Raw genomic sequence first — 19193 nt, 5'->3', positions numbered from 1 at the left:
TTTTTCATATTTCCACTTTCCTAAAATATTTTAGTAGTGATATCTAATATTCAGTTTAAGGTATTTGAACTGTGAAGCAAATTCTCACCATTTACTAAAATCTGTCTCACACAACAGTCTTGTAGAAGGTGTGTATGTGTGTGGTTGCATATCTATCAAGGAAAGAGGCTACGGAGCTCAACCTTTGATTTCTTCTCCAAATCCCCCCTTTTTTGGTCCCCTCTCACTCAACTAAAAATATGGCATCACCAGCCACCATTTGTGTAGCCCCAAACCTAGCAATGCTTCTCTGTCCATCTCTTTCCCCCATGACGTCCATCAGGAAGACTGTTTTGGTTGGACTCCAAAACACAAGTCAAAGTTCTAGTCTCTTCCCATGGCAGCCACCCTGGTCCAAGCCATCAGCATCTCCTCCCTGGAAGACTTCAGTGATTTCCTCATTGGTCTTTTTTTTATGTTCTTATTCCTCTCCAATCTACAACCAAGCAGCCACTGTGTTCTCTTTTTGAAATTTTTGATTATGGTAACATATACATAATATAAAAATTTCCAGCTTAACCACTTTTAAGTATGCAGTTCAGTAGTGTTAAGTATATTCGCATTGTGTGGAACCGATCTCCAGAATTTCTTCGTCTTGTAAAACTGGAACTCTAACCATCAAAAACTCCTCATTTTCAGCCCCTTCTTGCCCCTGGCCACCACCACTCTATTTTCTGTCTCTATGAATTTGACCTCTCTAGAGCCAATAAGCGGAATCATATAATATTTATCTTTTTGTTACTTGCTTATTTCACTTTACATAATATTTTCAAGATGAATTGCAACCTGTGTCCATGTTTCCTCCCTTTTCAAGACTGAATAATATTCCATTATGTGGATATACCACATTTTGTTTATCTCTTCATTCCTTGATGGACTTTTGGGTTGTTTCCTCCTTCTGGCTGATGTGAATAGCACTGCTGTGAACACGGGTGTTCTTTTTTAAATCCAAAACTGAGAGGCACCTGGGCGGCTCCATCAGTTAAGCATCCAGCTCTTGGTTTCAGCTCAGGTCATGATCTCACAGTTCATGAGTTTGAGCCCTGCATCTGACAGCACAGAGCCTGCTTGGGATTCTCTCTCCCCCTCTCCTGCTTATGTGCACATGACCCCTCCCACCTCAAAGATAAACAGAATAAACATTTGAAAAAATGCAAAGCTCATATACTCTCCTCTTCTCAAAACTTTTAATGGCCTCCAAGTGCCCTTAAAATCAAACAGAAATTTCTATTTTCCATTCTTCATTCTGAATCCTATTTCTAGAATCCCTGCTGATCTGGCCTCTAACCTCACCTTGTGCCGCTCTGCCCTTCACTCACGATGTGCCTCCCTTCTGTTACACAAACCCAGTGCTCATGCTCCTTGCACCTGTGTGTGATTTCTCTGCCCAGGGAGTGCTCGCCTCTTTTCTGTGAGGCCTGGCCTCTTCTCTCCCATCAGGTCCCAGCTTCACCACTTGGACCACCATCATTTTAATCCCAGACTATGGAGACCAGCTACTTAACTGGTCTTCCCATCCACCCAAGAGGCCTTTCCTGACCACTCCAACTAAGCTGACTTCCTGTTACTCTCCATTACTGCACTCTCTGTTTCCTGGTCAGATTTCTAGCAATATATGCATCATTTGTTCCTTGTGTGTCTTCCCGACCTCATCATAAATTCACTGGAGGCTGAAAACTATGTCTGCTTCAGTTACCACTGTATCCCCAGCAAGTTACAAAGAGCCTAGCACTTACAAGGCATAGAATACATTCTTATTGAATAATAAATAACATTAACTCTGTTTGACAGGTGGGAAATGTAAACCGGAAAGAGATAATAACTTAACCACAGTTGAACTTTTAACTGCAGAACAAAGGTTTGAACACGGATCCTTTACTCCAAAGTCCACTCTTTCCACTACCCAGCACTCCATCTCTCTGCTGGGATTGGAAGCATTTTATTAACAGAAGATCAAATATTGTATTCCTTCCTTCATTCAATATCATAATTATGCTTTCTTTTTTTATATATTTTTTAAATGTTTTATTTATTTCTAGGAGAGAGAGAGAGAGATAGCGTGAGCAGGGGAGGGTCAGAGAGAGGGAGTCACAGACTGAAACAGGCTCCAGGCTCTGAGCTGGCAGTCAGCACAGAGCCCAATGCGGGGCTCGAACCCACGAACCGCGAGATCATGACCTAAGCAAAAGTCGGACGCTCAACCGACTAAGCCACCCAGGCGCCCCAGTATGCTTTCAATGTTTATGACTGGCACGGTGCTGTGTTAGATGCTGGATAACTGACCAAAGTATAGGTTGCGGACAAATAGCTTAACTTTTAGCTTCTCAGCCTCAACAACATGGGCATTTGGGGTGGGATAATTCTTTGTCATCAGGGCCTGCCCTGTGTGTGTGTGTAGGATGTCTAGCAGCATTTCTGGCTTTAACTCGCCTGAAGCCAAGAGCCCTCCCCAAGTTATGTCAAGTAAACATGACTCCAGAGATTTCCAGATATCCTCTGGGGGGCAAAATTGTCCCTGGTTGAGAGCCACTGCTTCAGTGAGAGTCCCTAGTAAGTCAGAGCTTTCATTTTGGTGGCCAAGTGCCATGGTTGAGAAAAGCCTGTAGAACACACGGTGAATGGGGCACCTGGGTGGCTTAGTCATTTGAGCACCTGACTCTTGATTTCGGCTCAGGTCATGATCTCACAGTTTGTGGGTTCGAACCTCACATCAGGCTACGCACTGGCAGCGTGGAGCCTGCTTGGGATTTTCTCTTTCTCTCTCTCTTTCTCTCTCTCTCTCTCTGCTCCTCCCTAGCTTGGGCTCTCTCTCTCAAAATAAGTAAACAAACTTTAAAGAAGGAAGGGAGGGAGGAAGGGAGGGAGGAAAGTAGGAGGGAAGGAAGGAAGGAAGGAAGGGAGGAAGGGAGGGAGGGAGGGAAGGAAGGACTGTGAATGGATAGGTATTTGGACCAAGAGGGAAAGTAAGCCTTGGGGCTGATGTTTGGCTCAAGTTTCAGATTTAAAGTCTGACTTTTTTTTTTTATCATTTAGATAAAAGAAAGGATGAGGGTTTTCCTGGGTACGTGCCACCGCATGTGCAAAGGCCGGGAAGCTGAGTGGTGTTTAATGTGGCTGGGGTGACTGAAGGCAGGAGCCCAGGGCAGACCTGGGCTGCTAGGGCAGACCTTCCTTTTTGATTTTACTTTTCTGTCCCCCATCCATCCCTTTCCAGTGTTACAATTCATGTTTGAAAACTGTCTACACTTGACAAATCTGGGGCCCCAGCTTTCCAAGAAAACCTGATATCAGCCCCAAGGAAGGCTTTTCTTGCAAGTCCTCTAAGACCATCAGCGCAGAAGCCTGAATTACATGCTAGAAATCCATACAGTGAAGGGCAGAGATGGGTTTGAGTTTCAGGAGCAAACTTTGCTTTGCATCTGATGATCCTTTGGGGTCTTGGATTTCAGGCAACTCAATTAAGAAGTAAGCTGATCACCCACTCTGCCGGAGGAAGAATTTCCTAAGCCTCTTAGGTATGATAGCTGGGGCTATATCAGAGCTGACTTTCCCGAGTTGTACCTGATGCCTCTGGATTCCGGACATTGTGGGACTCTCTCTTATAAACCATCCTCCGTGACCATGGTGTGTCAAGTCAACGTAGCCAAAACAATTCTGACTGTGAGAGGTTGCAATGAAACACTGGAACGTCAAACAGGCAAATCCTAAATCACTACACAGATTGAACCAAGAGGGTCCTCTCATTAACTTTCTAATACTCGGGCATTTATGCTGAGATTTCAAGCCAGGACACACTGGCTACCATTACTTTTGTCTTCCTTAGTTGATCTGTAATTAAGCTCACCGTATACTCATCTCCTGCTGAGGTCAAGTTCAGTGACAACGGCAAGTATGTGAGACTGGCATTAAGAAGCACTGTAAAATAATACGTAAATCCCGAGAACTTATCTCAGTTCATTTAAAAAACACACACACGCTTATTTTGTGGCTCAGGAAATTTTATTCATCCTTTTCACACATGCCATTAGCCTTCTACGGCTTCTATGGAAAGAGGATTATTTACTGAGATAATGGTGACAGCCAGCATTTACTGAAGGCATCTCCAACCCTCATTCCAGAAGTTGGCTAAGCGCTTTCCATGCGTTCCCCCAGTTAACCCTCATGCAACCCCTCGCAGTGAGGGCCATCATCACTGCATGAGAGGAGCTGAGCCAGAGGCCATGACATGTGCACCCTGGGTCATGTGTTCCTCAGGACTCTCCACCTGGACTGCAATTGCCCCAAAGGCCATGATTTTCACCACTACCCTGAACAGGAAGGGCAGGTTGTGGGCTCAAAGATGACCAGGACACGTTTTGCTTTGCTAGGACTGCACAGTCCAGGGGTGGGGGGTGGGGTGGCAGATGTGGAGACATATGGTCTGTACATGGTGTATTAGACACTGTGACAGAACCCTGCAGAGTATCATTGGAGCACATTGGCAGTACTTGATTTCCAAGGGAAGACGGGTGACGCTCAGGCCGTTTTATTTTTTATTTTTTTTAATTTTTTTTTTAATGTTTTATTTATTTCTAGGAGACAGAGAGAGACAGCGTGAGCAGGGGAGGGTCAGAGAGAGAGGGAGTCACAGACTGAAACAGGCTCCAGGCTCTGAGCTGGCAGTCAGCACAGAGCCTGACGCGGGGCTCGAACCCACGAACCGTGAGATCATGACCTAAGCGAAAGTCGGACGCTCAACCGACTAAGCCACCCGGGCGCCCCGCTCAGTCCGTTTTAAAGGTAGCTGGCAATGAGGGGCCCCTGGAAGGCAGGGCACACGGTGGCTGGAGGAGATGGGTGCACCAAGGCATGCTGCAGGGACTCAAGACTGGGCAAGAGGCTTGGTGCGGATGGAAGGATCGATCTGCTTGGCGGTAGAGCGAGACACAATCAGTAGGCAGGGACCAAGGAAAAGCCGACCTAAGAAGAGACTGTCCTGAAGTCCCTTTTTTACTTTGCTTCTGGTTGGAAAGTCTTCTGTCTTTTCTGCCTTGCCCAGTATTTTTAGCCCATGGACCCTGTCCTATCAGTCATTCTTCTCGACCTGGTCTGGAAAGCCACTCCGAAAATTCTGTCCTCAGCTCATGGATGATAGAGCCATCCACGTCCTAGAGTTTCCTTAAATCTACCTGGTCCGGTTATTAAGGTCACAACGCTGGGTGAGAGAGAACCATCCAGAGGGAGCCAGGGGTCACTACTGCCCACTCGTACGTTCATCTGTGTATTTGTTAACCAACTGCGTCCTCGTGGCTTCTCTACGCCAGGCTGGAGGCAGGAAGCATTACAGGTGTTACCACGGGTAATGTTCCCTCAGCTGCTGTTGGGCCCACCAACCATTGAGGACCTGGTGCCCAGAGAGTATGGGGCACCTGCTAGGAAGGGGGAGTGCCCTGCCCTCCTCTGCAGCCGGCATGCCCTTGACCTCCCCACTGCACCAAGCCACATAGACGCCATCCACTTCTTGCAGGAAGCACGTGGCTGTCATAACCTGACTCGCTCCTTAGAAATAGTCAGCTCAGGCCAATGCAGAGTCTTCTTCAACAACCCATATTCCCTCACTCACCCATTTATTCTGCCAGTACATGGTACACCTACTGTGTGCCAAGCCCTGGGTAGGGTAATGAGGGGAAGCCACTGAGTGGAGTATATCCACGTGTGAAAACTTGTAGGGTAGCTTTTCTCTGGTAGGTACCACGCAAAGGGGGCCTTTGTCTTCACACCCGCTAGGGTGAGGAGTGGAGGTAGAGAAATAGAGGAAATAAATTAATATTCATAGGGCACCTACTGTGTGCCATGCTCTGTGCCAAATCCTTGACAAACATCATCTCATAACAACTGTGTGAAGCAGGGAATGGTCATCCCTGTTTTATTTTATTTTATTTTTTTTAAATTTTTTTTAAATGTTTTTATTTATTTTTGAGAGAGAGAGAGACAGCATGAGCAGGGGAGGGTCAGAGAGAGAGGGAGTCACAGACTGAAACAGGCTACAGGCTCTGAGCTGGCAGTCAGCACAGAGCCCGACGCGGGGCTCAAACCCACGAACCGCAAGATCATGACCTAAGCGAAAGTCGGACGCTTAACCGACTAAGCCACCCAGGCGCCCCGGTCATCCCTGTTTTAAAGATGAGGTAACCAGGGTGCCTGCGGGGCTCAGTTGGTTGAGAGTCCAACTCTTGGCTTCGACTCAGGTCATGATCTCATAGTTCGTGAGTTCAAGCCCCGTGTCTGGCTCTGTGCTGAGAGTGCAGAATCCTGCTTGGGATTCTCTCTCTCTCCCTGCCCCTCCCCAGCTTGTGTGCATGCTCTCTCTTTCTCAAAGTAAATACACAAACTTAAACAAATAATAATGAGGTTCCTGAGGCTCAGAAAGGGCATGGATTTGCCCAAGGTCACCTGGATAACCAGGGGTGGAGCTGGAGACAAGTCTAGGCTGCTGCTGGCTTTTGCACAAGGACTATTTTATGTCAGACCTATTAATCATTTTGTTTGTCTGTTTGGTGCCAAGAACACTTTGGGCAGTGTGATGAAGTCCACAGACCCTTTCTCAGAATACAATCTTGAATTCATAAATAAAGTGGGTACGGTTCCAAAGGAAACTGATCATACTGATAACTATCAAAATATGTGAACATCTGAAATTCAATCATATATATGTGCTTCTCAGTGATGTGTTTAATGATGACACCTGGGGCCAGTTGAATACCACCACAATTCTGAAACAAAATGAGCACAGCAGTCCCTGGAGAGAACAGGATATCAAATGCTCTGTGATTTCTGCCGTGAAAGCTATAAGAGAAGACTGGGGGACTGAGAACTACTCGGGTTTATTACCTACATTCATAATTGAAAGATATACTGATTTCAGTTAGTAAAGATGTGGTGTTTTCCCCATCCACGCTTGGGGACCGCTTCCCCTCCACGTCCGATCCTTGGGCAGCATCTATGGCAACCGGGTTAGGGTGGCTGCTTCATTTTCATATATATCATTTGTGTCATTTATTCTGTTCGAGGACCATTTGAAAGGCTTTTTCTGTGAACGCTGCTACCTGGGCACCATGGAGTGGAGGAAGTTACGGAGGCAGAGGAGATGGGATGGGGGAAGGCGCGAAGCTTGGGTGCCAGGCTGCTGGGAGCCAGGCATTTGATGTCCTGTATGTCATTTGAGCCCCACTGAAGCAGATGAGGAAAGGGAAGCGCGGAGACGTTAAGAATCGTGCCCACGGTGTCGTAGCTTATAAATTGCCGAGCCCAGTGCCAACCCGGATCTAAGCCAGATCGAGCACTGAGGGTCCCACGTGGAGGTCAATGTGTGAGTCTTTATGGAGAGGGCTGGGTGATTACGAAAGCCTGCACTCAAGGAGGAAAATTGTTCACTTTTGCTTATTTTGTAGCCAAAAGCTGGGTCTCTTGGATCGGGTTCGCCTTTCTAATCCTCGTGGTAGCAATACTAAAGGAAAGCTATTTACCCCTCTGAATGTAGATGCCATAGAAGAAAGTCCTTCTAAAGAACCAAAGCCTGTTGGCTTAAACAATAAAGAACGCTTCCGCACCGCCTTCCGCATGAAAGCCTACGCTTTCTGGCAGAGCTCTGAAGGTGAGGCCTGTCTCTCCCTCACTCTGTCTCCTCCCCTTGACCTTCTGCCATGCCCACCCCTTCCTTACCTCCCTCCCTCCCTGGCTGAATACTGTCCATTCTGCACAGTAGCCCATCTCCGCCCTTCTGGAACCAACTTCTTGCTTCATCCCATTCATGTCCGCTGGACTGGGGGCCGTTGTAATACATCCCCACAGTTCAGAGAGTGGGGGGAGGGGGTTCCAAGATAGCTATTCTCTGGGCCAGGGCCCCCACATTCATCTGCGCAGATACCTCCAGGGCACCTTGAGTTTTACTGACATAGTTCCAAAAGGTAGCCACATTGAGGTGCATTGCCATGGAGGTCAATTTGAAGGACATAGGGGGCCAGGTGCAGAGTGATCTGGAGAGCCAGGGGCCTCCGCACCCCTGAGTGGTGGGAAAAAGTAATCTAACAGAACCCAGTGGAGGACAGTTGGAGCAATACCTCAGTGTGTCCCTTGTACTTACGACAAGGCAGGATAAGCAAGGCTCAGAAAGTGACCCCCCAAGGTCTCAAAGGTAGTGACTGAATCTGGACTCAGGTTTTTCTGACTGTAAGCCCAATGAGGATGCCCTCTGTTGCTTCTGAGAGGTCACTCAGGTACCACAGAACTCATGTCACCTAGCCTTGCTACCCTTCCTAGCCTTCTCCCCAGTCAGCAGTCCTGAACTGCGGGCATCTCCGACTCATGTCTGGAGAATAGATGCTAAGAAGGCCTGAATGGCGTCACAACTGGAGAACACCACACGGTTTCACAAAATGGGGCAAAGACTCCGGCGGTTGAGCTTAGAAGGCTCTGACTGAACGGGGTCCCCAAGCCTTTCCAAGCGCCGTGGCTTGCTGGTTGACTGTGTGTCTCCCTCCCAGATGCTGGGACAGGTGATCCCATGGCGGAAGACAGGGCCTACGGGAATGACTTCCTCATTGAAGAGATGATCCCCACCCTGAAGGCCGCCATCCGCGCCGTCAGGTGAGGCCCCCTCCTCCCCACCGTGGGCCTCCCCAGGCCCAGTTCAACTCCCACAGGACGTTGGCTTTGGGAAGGTGGGTGGAAAGCCCCTCGAGTAACTCCTGAATCAATGTATGTCAATACTCCAAGGGAGATGCTGCCTGAAGAAAAATGATCTCTTGGGGTGCCTGGGTGGCTCAGTTGGTTAAGTGTCTGACTTGAGCTCAGGTCATGATCTCATGGTTTGTGAGTTCGAGCCCCATGTTGGGCTCTGTGCTGATAGCTCAGAGCCTGGAACCTGCCTCAGATTTTGTGTCTCCCTCTTTCTCTGCCCCTCCCCTGCTCACACTCTGTCTCTCTTGCCCTCAAAATAAATAAACATTAAAAAAGAAAAAAGAATAATTATCTCTACAGTAGTAGGGCATTATGGGTAACTCTTGCTCACTGTTTTATAAAAATGTTCCCATGGGCTCCTGACAGTATCTCTAATTTTCATGCATTTTTCTGGCTCTTGCCAGATCTAGGAGGGGAGCAAGTATGTTGACATGGAGTTTTCTTCCTTTATAGGCTTCTTGCCCAAAATAGCTTTTCTTATCTGTCTTCATCCGTTAACATTTTCAACAAAATAGTAAGTTATAGGATATTTTTGTGGGTGTTTCAGACAAGACTATAGTCTACCCTGGCTGGTTTTTGTTTTGCTTCAGAATTCCACAAGAAAATAAAAAGATGCTTACTTACAGAAAAGTTTGATCAGGATATGGGCTTATAAGCCCTCTACAATGATGGCAGTGAATTCTAGAAACTAAGTTGGATTCTCCAAGAATTAATTGGGATATTTTCAGCCAGATTCCTGGCCTAGTAGGTCAGGGAAGCACAATAGTGTTACAATATATGAGCCTCAGCAAAGCCATTGACCTGTCATCTCATGACACCACATGTGCAATGTGACATAAATATGGCTGGACAGAAGCACAGCTACCTAGATTCATAACTGATTGAATGATCTTACTCAAAGAAAACGAGTGAATGAATCTGTGTCATCCTGGGGGGAGATCTCTGCTGGGATGGTCCATGGCCTGGCTTCTACCCTGTTCTTTTTAGAATTTTTACTGATGCCTTAGTACAGGCATTGGCCAACTTTTTCTGTAAAGAGAAAGATAGTGAGGTGCCTGGGTGCCTCGGTTGGTTGAGTGTCCAACTTCGGCTCAGGTCATGATCTCACAGTTCACAGGTTCAAGCCCTGTGTCAGGCTTTGTGCTGACAGCTCAGAGCTTGGAGCCTGCTTCAGATTCTGTGTCTCCCTCTCTCTCTCTGCCCCTCCCCTGGTCATGCTCTCTCTCTCTCTCAAAAATAAGTAAACAAAAAAAATTTTTTAAGGAAGAAAATAGTCAGTATTTTAGGCTTTGTGGTCTCTGTTGCAAGTACTCAGCTCTGACTTCGTAACACAAAAACATCCATTTATAGTACATACATGAATGGAGATGGCTGTGTTCCAACATAGCGTTGCTTTCAAAAACAAGCAGTAGGGCAGATTTGGCCTTTGAGCCACCCTCTACTGATGCTTACCTTAGACCAAGCTGTGTAAAGGGTGGTCTTATCAAATTACACCCAGTTGGAAAGGACAGCATGTAAATTGGATGGCATAATCAGTATGCCAAAATAGTGTTGAGAGGATGGACATGGACTGTAACAAACAAGGAACTCTGAATGTCCTGTGGAAAGAAACCCGTGCAAGTGGGGGGGGGGGTGTTGGGGGGTTCTGGGGTAGGCCATGTTTCCCAGCCCTGGCCTATGATTAGGGGCTTTAACTGACACCATGCCCAGTAGGGGTTGACCCCAGTGATGGGGTTTTCAAGGAACATTAACCATCTGGGGTGCATAGGAATATGAGAACCTGGGGTTCCCAGGAATATGGAGATGAGAGCTTGGCATCTATGAGTTCCAGATGCCCCACTTTACTGAGAAAACCTGAGAACAGAAGCTAGTTTCTCTTTTCTAGGCACTCACAAGCCAAATAATTGAAGAGGCTGTTGAGGAAGAAATGTGTCAGCTGTCCTCAAATAGAAGGCAGTGTGTCACGGTGATTAAGAGCATGACACTGATCAGCATACATACCTAGGTTTGAGAACAGCTCTGACATTAGCCTGATGGCCCTGGGAGGCTGCTGGAACTCTCTGGACCACAGCCTTATCATCTACGAGGTGATCTCTTAGCAGACTGTTCATAACGTACTTAGCTCAGTGTCTGCCTTGTAGTGAATGCCCAACAAATGTTAGCTCTTATTGTTACTATGGTTTTATTATTATTCAGATGATTGAAGAGAGGTAGTCATGAAGACAAGAGGCACTAGCCACCCCCATTCTGGGTGGCTCAAAGGGGTGAAATGAGGACCATGAGTCGGAACTTCCCACTATCAAGGCATTTTCTCTGGTTCTTTTCTTTCCCTGCCCCAGAGTTTGCTAGACTTGAATTATAGTTTCCTTCTCTCTCTACTCATGAAGCACAAATGTCTCTCCCTCACCTTGCAGAATTCTACAATTCCGTCTCTATAAAAAAAAATTCAAGGAGACTTTGCGGCCTTATGACGTGAAGGATGTGATTGAGCAGTATTCTGCGGGACATCTCGACATGCTTTCCAGGATCAAGTACCTTCAGACAAGGTAAGACAGTTGTATCTGGAGGAACGATGCTATTCTGACCACTAGGGAGTCAAAGCCAAATGAACCTAGAGCTTAGGGTGAAAGGAATTCAGAAATGATCCAGAATGCCGGGAGAAAGTTTCAGAACAAAAGCATTCATCCAGCATTGTGGATGTCAAAGCCGACAAGCACCATACAGGCTTTGAAGAGGCTCTATGACATTGACCTTGGCCAAGGTCAACACCCCAATCAGTCCTGGTGGACAGAAGGCCTATGTCTGGCTAGCCCCTGTCCGGTATACTTTGGATGCTGTCAACAAGATTGAGAGGATGTCAGTTGAGTCCAGATGTCCAATTCTAAATACAAATTGTTTACTGTGTTAAAAAAAAATGCTTGAGTATTATTTCTAAAAGCAAAAGTATGGAAACAATCAATGCACAACTAAGAATTGCCACCATTTTTGTTGAGCACCCGAGTGCCCTACATCTATGTGCCTAATCCCTTATAACCTCATAGGGTATTACATTGTAGGTGTCCTTTTACAGTTGACAAAACCAAAGCTCAAAGGGCAATGGATTACCCAAAATTAATCAGTGGCAGAGCCAGAAGTCACACCAGATCCAACCGGCTACACAACTCCTGTTCTGTGTGACACCACACCCCACTTCCCCAATTATATAAATATTGATTAAGAATAAAAGGGTGCCTGCTCTCATTAAAAAGTTATGCAACCATCAAATGACATTTAGAAAATGTATATGATGAGATTAAAAACTTATGTCATCTTTGAATATATATATATATATGCACAGTATGATTATTCATAATAAAGTCAGACATACATATATGTAAATATATACAAATGGTTATGTTGATATACTCTGCATCAATCTTTTGATACTAATAATATATACATGCAATATGATTACAAAAACATATGCACATATATTTACTCAAATATATACATACTCCCCAAAGGGAACTTATGGAAAAGGACTAAGTCTTCCCCCAAGGACTTACAGTGGCTGCACCGAGATGAAGAGTCCTCATGTGATTTTTTTTTCCAATTTTAAGCTTATCAAATCTTTAGTGAATTGTAAATATATTCTTTTAATAAGAAAAACCACCTTATTTGTGTAAGATGCTTCCCAAGATGTATTGTGCTTCCCAATGTTATTTAATGTAGATGTTACAGTAACAACAGCTAATATTCTTACATTCTTTTACAACTTCAGTCAATATTCACATACGTTTATTTTATTTTATTTTTTTAATCTTATTTAAATCCAAATTAGTCAAAATGTAGTATAATAATGATTTCATGAATAGAATTTAGTGAAAACCATTTTAAAAAACTGAAGGACAATATGAAGTCAAGACATAGAATGGATGTCATGAAACCAAAGCCCTGTGTGAGGCTCGCTCCCTGGCCTTTGTAGCATTTCCAGTGGACACAAGTCCAGTCCTGCCTGGACCTTGGCTTTCTCATCTGAATAATGTCTCTCTGCTGAAGTGTTCTGCAGAGTTAACAGGACCATCAGAGGGAATGAGTTGGAAGTTAACCATAATGTTGGGTTGGAGGAACACTCATTTGTGACCTTGCTTTATCTATAACCTGGGACGTCAACTGTGACTTCCTAGCATAGTGGCGGGCACACAGTCAGTGCTCAATTCCTGCTTCACAAATAGATGTGCGAATGAGGTCTGAGTCATGCTGTTATTTATGTAAATATGGCTCCCTGAGAGATGGAGGGAGCCTGACGTCTAAGACATACCAGATCAAAAATATTGACCCATCTTTTTATTTTCTTTTAATGTTTATTTATTTTTGAGAGAGAGAGGGAGCAGAGGAGGGGCAGAGACAGAGGGAGACAGATGATCCGAAACAAGGTCTGAGCTGTCAGCTGTGGGCTCAAACTCACGGACTATGAGATCATGACCTGAGCTGAAGTCGAATGCTTAACCAACTGAGCCACCAGGTGCCCCAGAAATATCAGCCCATCTCAATGCACGCAGAGTGGACCTTCATACTTCAATATTTGTTAGGCACATGTATTCCAAAGAGTTGTGGCTGGAGGTCGACCACCTGGATAGCTAATTGCATCCCCCCAGCCACAGTGACATTGTGGCAGAGAGAAAAGAAGGGCGATTGAGGACATGCTGGTGTCAGCGGAGGAACAGCCAGGTTTGCAGGGAACCAGAGTCATCCGTGACTACTTTTGAGTGCACGGTCTTTGTGCACCTGGGCCTGTGATGAGCCTTCAAGGTCACTCCCTCACCCATCCCTGTCCCGCAGGGCAGTGGGGGCATTTGTCTCCATTTGTGTTCAAAGTGCAACGGATGGGAAGCTGGTGCCTCGTGCAGAAACAGAGGTAAGGTGCAGGGCGGGTGCAAATCCATCCCTCCCATGGCCAGGAAGCCCGCAGAGCAGCAGAGATGTGCACAGCTGAAAACAAAGCCTAAGGTTTTGTGAGAAACTCCCTAATCAGATGTTTGAGGAAAGAATTAAAGAGCTGGAAGACTAAGTAGGCTTGTAGTACACATGACATTTCCTATAGGAACTAACAGGATGTGACCTTCACCCTGTCTCTGTGGTTTAGCTGCCTGTTTACCCTGGGATGGGGAGATACGCTCACTATCGCCAGACCAAAATAATAATAATAATAATAATAATAATAATATATGGAAATTAAAAATTCTCTCTCTTCTCTGCCCCCCCTCCCTCTTCCCCTACCCTTCTTTCCTTTCTCTTACATATTTCAAACCTTGTCTGCCTAAAGAGAGAATAGAAGGAATTGCTCTCCTATCTTTATCTGTAATGCTCTTTGTAATGCAATCCCCTCCTTGTGTGTCTCTTCCAGAATAGACATGATTTTCACCCCTGGACCTCCATCTACCCCAAAACACAAGAAGTCTCAGAGAGGAACAACGTTCACCTACCCATCCCAGCAATCTCCCAGGTGGGGTGCAGGGACGTGAACTGCCCGGCGACATGGCCCATCCCCAACCCCAGATCTCAGCTTGCTCCCTTCATGGTTGGGTGGGGCTGCCACTCCCTTCAGGAAAGTGAAGGAAGGAGCTTGCAGCCACTTCTGGTTTGTGGCCATTTGTGAGGTTTCTGTAACAAAAGACTTCCCACCCCTCTTCCCAGACCATGTCGGGAACACTCCCTTCCGTGGTTAATGAAAACAAACATATCAATGTCTGTGTTATAAAATGAGAGGAGACCTGTGAGTTTATCGGAATGGGAAGAAGAGCTCATGTGGGCAGAGTTGAGATGTTCTCGGTCTGGTCGGCCTTTGGCTTTGCCTACATAGTGGACCCTGTGTTGACCGATTCTGGTCCCAGGAAAGGAAATCAGATGTCCGGCCTCTCGCCGCATCATTGTAGGCAAAGCACATCCCTCAACAGGGCAATTCTGCTCATCCCGCATGAAGTGTTTGGAAGTGTTCTTTGCCCAGCTCCTGATGAACCAGGAGAGTCCTGACGAAAGGCCACCACCCACATGTACACCTTCTTTATTCCCAGAGGACTTCAAGGCAGGGAACATAAACAAGTGAAGGGAGTCAGGCTTAAGAGCTTCCGCACACCTTATAACAATAAGGCTCCTTATTATAAATGAGGCAAGAGCATAAGTAAGATGATGGAAAGCATCTGACCTTCAGCCTCAGTCCTGGGGATAGAATAAGGAAGTGGTGGGCCCTGAGGACCTGGAGGGTTACTTGCCATAACCAGAGGTCATGGTCATTCTGCTCTGCTCTTCCTAGTTTTAGGAATTTATAACCTCTGTTTCCGGATAGTCTAATCTGTCAAGAAAAACCCACTATCCAGATGTCACGTGAAATTCCTTATTTTTGAAATGGCTGAAATGTCTTAAAGCTGTGCGAGCCAAAGAAAACACCAGTGAGCTAGAATGAACGCGTGGACCATGAGTTTCAGCCATTTGCTTTCATTCAAGACTACTTGGCCGGAGACAGGCCAGGGACGTAGCAGGAGTCAGTATCTTGTGAGAGAAAAACCCAACTACCTACAAAGCACCCGACGCAATGGTTTTGAGCAACAGCCAGGCTCCCTGAAGATTCTCTTCTATGTAGATTGTAACCTGCACCAGCATGAAGCCCGTGCAAGGCACATCTCAACCCCATTCTCCGCCAGCGTCCTTTTTCGCATCATTTTCCAGATTCAGCATCTGTTTGGAACAGATAAGATATTGATACCCACTATGTAGGATTTCAGAGAGTAGACAACCCCACCTACCCCACCTCACCCAACCCCACACCCTTGGAGTAGAAGCTCTTCATTGTAGTCCAACGCTAAAAGCTGAAGGGACTATACCTTAAAGGCACTGAACCCTCAAGGCACAGTTAGCTGATGTATTAACTTTGACCCAAAGCCTCCTAAGACAGCTTTGGCTTCAGATATTTGCTGCAGAGAAGGTAAGACACCAGCGCTGCAGGCAGGAAAATGCTAGCTCTTCTTGACTCAGCACCAGAGTTGAGCAGCCCTCTTCCAAACCGCATAAGCATGAGCATGGGAATGATAGCACCAGGGACAATGGCCGCATCACTGAGATGGCTTGGCAAAGCAAAGACAGATACAACAATCTTATAGACCTGTTGGCTCTTTCCTAGGAACGAGCCATATGTAGCCAGAACATCGACATCAGAAATCGAAGACCAAAGCATGATGGGGAAGTTTGTAAAAGTTGAAAGACAGGTAGGTCTTTCCTTTCCCCCACCAAAAAACAAACAAACAACAACAAAAAACAAAGCCTATAAAATTTATTTTCAAATGTCATTTGTTTCCTTCGAGAGCTAACATAGTTGAGTATCTACCATTCAGAAAAAGGATGTGTGTGGAAGTTAAATCCTGATTGAGCACTTACTGGCTCGGTGTCACATGTACGTTCATTAATTGTGCTGAGCCACTGTGTCCTCATCTGTAAAATGGGGATTCTAACACCTCATAAGGTGGCCATGAGGATTGAGTGAGTTGGTACGTGCGAATTGTTTCAAAGAGTAGCCGGTACACAGTGGACACGCAGCAAACGTAGCTGCTATGTTCACTTCACTTCAAGGTGCTCCCTTTAGAAGTGATAGTTCCCTTCCCCACATGTCCTGTGTCCCTAGTCCTTCCCTCAGAGTCTAGATCAGTGTGTGGCCCTTGCAAAGAGGCCTGGAGCAGGGCAGGCTCTGGGTGGGCTCAGTCAGGGCAGAAAGAAAAGCCATTCACACCCAACACACCATGGAGCTCACCCCTCATTTCCACAAGCAAAGGGTTTATATCAGAGGGAAGTCCGTTCAAGTTCACACCGGATAAACGGCACCATTAGTTCCCACTGGGATTCCCACCAGCCCTCTTATTGTATTCATAACCCCAAATTGGATCTGCGCCAGAGATGCAAGAGGAAACTTGAAGGATTATTCCTTCTTGGCATATCAACAATAGCATTTTTTATTACAAATTCTTAATTTATAATCTCAGCTCTTCCATTTCTCACCTCTGTGACCTTTGACAAGCTACTTCCTCTCTCGGTGCCTGTTTCCTCACCTATAGGACAGAGGTAATCTCAGTCTTCACCTCCTAGGGTGGAGTTAATAACTCTAATGGCATCAAACAGTTCCGATGCCTCCTAACTGCTCTAAGTCTTAGTTGCTATCAAGGCTTGGATACCGTCTTATCCCTACCCGGTTTCTTGCTTCCTGGGGGGTGTGAATCATAGGGGAGAGAATGTCACCACTCCCACACGCGCATGCGCACGGGAGATGCACAAAGGTACAGCCGGTTCCCCGTTTTGCAGGTAGGAGCAGATACAGCTCACCACAGGGCAGCTCACATGCCAAGGCTGCTGTGAGGACCTTGAGCTCTGAGGGGAACAGCTCTTGCTACCCACCGCTCTTGGTATCTTTGTAAACACCACACGTAGGAAGAACGGACACTCACAACCCACAGGCTTGTCGAAGCAAATGTTTGCAAATCAAGAACTCCTGCTCCTTGACCCAAATGGCAGCAGCAAGGCCACCCGCTTGTCCTCAGGCCTCTTCTCTGGCTCCAGCCTTCCAGAAAGCCCCTGCCAGGTGGTTCACCCGCACGGGGCTCAGAGTTAGGAGGCGTGAAACAATTCACTGTTGTTGAGGTTATGGTTCCCAGGAACCCTCTTGCTTTCCAAAAGGTAAATACCAAGGTATTTCCTCCCGGCCATTGCCCCACAGCCCTGGAAAGGCAGTGATGCCCAGGTCCATGTGTTTTTCAGGTTCATGACATGGGGAAGAAGCTGGACTTCCTAGTGGATATGCACATGCAGCACATGGAAAGGCTACAGGTTCACGTCACAGAGTACTACCCGACCAAGGGGGCCTCCTCGCCAGCCGAGGTGGAGAAGATCGAGAACAACAGAGATTCTGAATTGAAAACCATCATCTGCAACTATTCCGAGACGGGCCCCCCCGAAGCCCCCTACAGCTTCCACCAGGTGCCCATTGACAAGGTCGGCCCCTATGGGTTTTTTGCCCACGACCCAGTGAACCTTCCCCGAGGGGGACCCGGTTCTGGAAAGATTCAAGCGACGCTTTCCTCCTCGGCGATACCGTATGCAGAGAGGCCCACCGTCCTGCCCATCTTGACTCTCCTCGACTCCCGAGTGAGCTATCAGTCCCAGGCTGAACTGCACGGCCCCTGCTCAGACCGGGTGTCCCCCCGGCAGAGACGGAGCCTCACAAGGGACAGCGACACGCCCCTGTCCCTGATGTCGGTCAACCACGAGGAGCTGGAGCGGTCTCCCAGTGGCTTCAGCATCTCCCAAGACAGAGACGATTATGTGTTGGGCTTGAACGGGGGGTCCAGCTGGATGAGGGAGAAGCGCTACCTCGCTGAGGGTGAGACCGACACGGACACAGACCCCTTTACACCCAGCGGCTCCATGCCTCTGTCCTCCACAGGGGACGGGATCTCTGATTCCGTATGGACCCCTCCCAACAAGCCCATTTAAAAGGGGTCATGGGCTGAGTCCTCCTTGTAATGTAGACAGACTCTGTATAGCTCACTTGCTCTCACACCCGACACTTACCAGTGACACCACCAGTGGCTGCGTCAAACACATGCATGTGCGTGGCGGCCTCCCACCCGGGCAGGGGCTTCTCACGGCCTTCTTCCTCCCCAGGTCACCACAGTGAAGCCGCTTCCTTTTAAGCATGGTTTGCATGACTTTCCAATATATAAATGGTACCGCTAATCTCTTCTAGGATACATATTTATCTGCTGTTCTTACTTTTAATCATGATCGGACCAGTATGGGGAGAAATTACCGACGAGCCGTGCTATTTGTCTGTTTGGGTTTTGGTTTGGTAAGCAGGGAATGTAGTTTAAGTTCTTTCTCAAACCACTGCCCCTTTGTGTGACACAGTTCAGTGATTAGCTGTTTCCTTCAGCGAGCAACTGATTTTCTCGGCAAAAATGCATTGCGTATCGATGAGGTGGCCGACTGAGCGAAAACACTAGGCAAGGCACAAGACAGTCATGGCCTATCCAAAACCAAGACTTTTTAAAGTCATTTGATTAAGGAAAAACTAGCAAAACCATCTCAAAGCTCTGAAAGGGACCTCACTTGGTCTGCCATTGTCTGGTATCATGCCTCAGTTTCCTCATCTGTGGTAATCCCAAGTGTAGCATTTTGAGTGGGTTATGAATTGACGGGGAGAAGATACACACACATGCACACTCACACGCAAGTTCAAATAGTTTCCAATTTATGTAGCCAAAGATAATGAAATGTACCAGAAGTAGGGTGCCCCTCCGGGCGGGAGCTAAGTTCAGTGCCTTCAAAATGAGGTTTCAGCTCACATTCCTCCCCCTGATACTTGTTCAAAATGTCCATCTCAAATGAAAATTAGAAACCAGAAATTATCTGGTCCA

The 19193-nt window shown here is 46.8% G+C and overlaps 1 protein-coding gene across 1 annotated transcript in view; it reads left to right on the top strand.

Annotated features, from left to right (window-relative positions):
* KCNQ3 (potassium voltage-gated channel subfamily Q member 3) overlaps positions 1-18517 on the top strand; it is a 52492-nt gene extending 33975 nt beyond the window's left edge. Inside the window, exons 9-14 of the mRNA XM_039221190.1 lie at positions 7470-7672; positions 8562-8664; positions 11172-11303; positions 14144-14242; positions 15914-15998; positions 17536-18517. Coding sequence (XP_039077121.1) covers positions 7470-7672; positions 8562-8664; positions 11172-11303; positions 14144-14242; positions 15914-15998; positions 17536-18270 — 1357 coding nt within the window. The 3' untranslated portion in view covers positions 18271-18517. The remainder of the gene's footprint in view (positions 1-7469; positions 7673-8561; positions 8665-11171; positions 11304-14143; positions 14243-15913; positions 15999-17535) is intronic.
* Positions 18518-19193: the final 676 nt, after the last annotated feature.

This window comes from Hyaena hyaena, unplaced genomic scaffold (assembly GCF_003009895.1).
Source record: "Hyaena hyaena isolate Hyena2069 unplaced genomic scaffold, ASM300989v1 scaffold_954, whole genome shotgun sequence".
In the NCBI taxonomy this organism is placed as follows: domain Eukaryota; kingdom Metazoa; phylum Chordata; class Mammalia; order Carnivora; family Hyaenidae; genus Hyaena; species Hyaena hyaena.
This window is presented reverse-complemented; position numbering and strand designations above follow the sequence as displayed.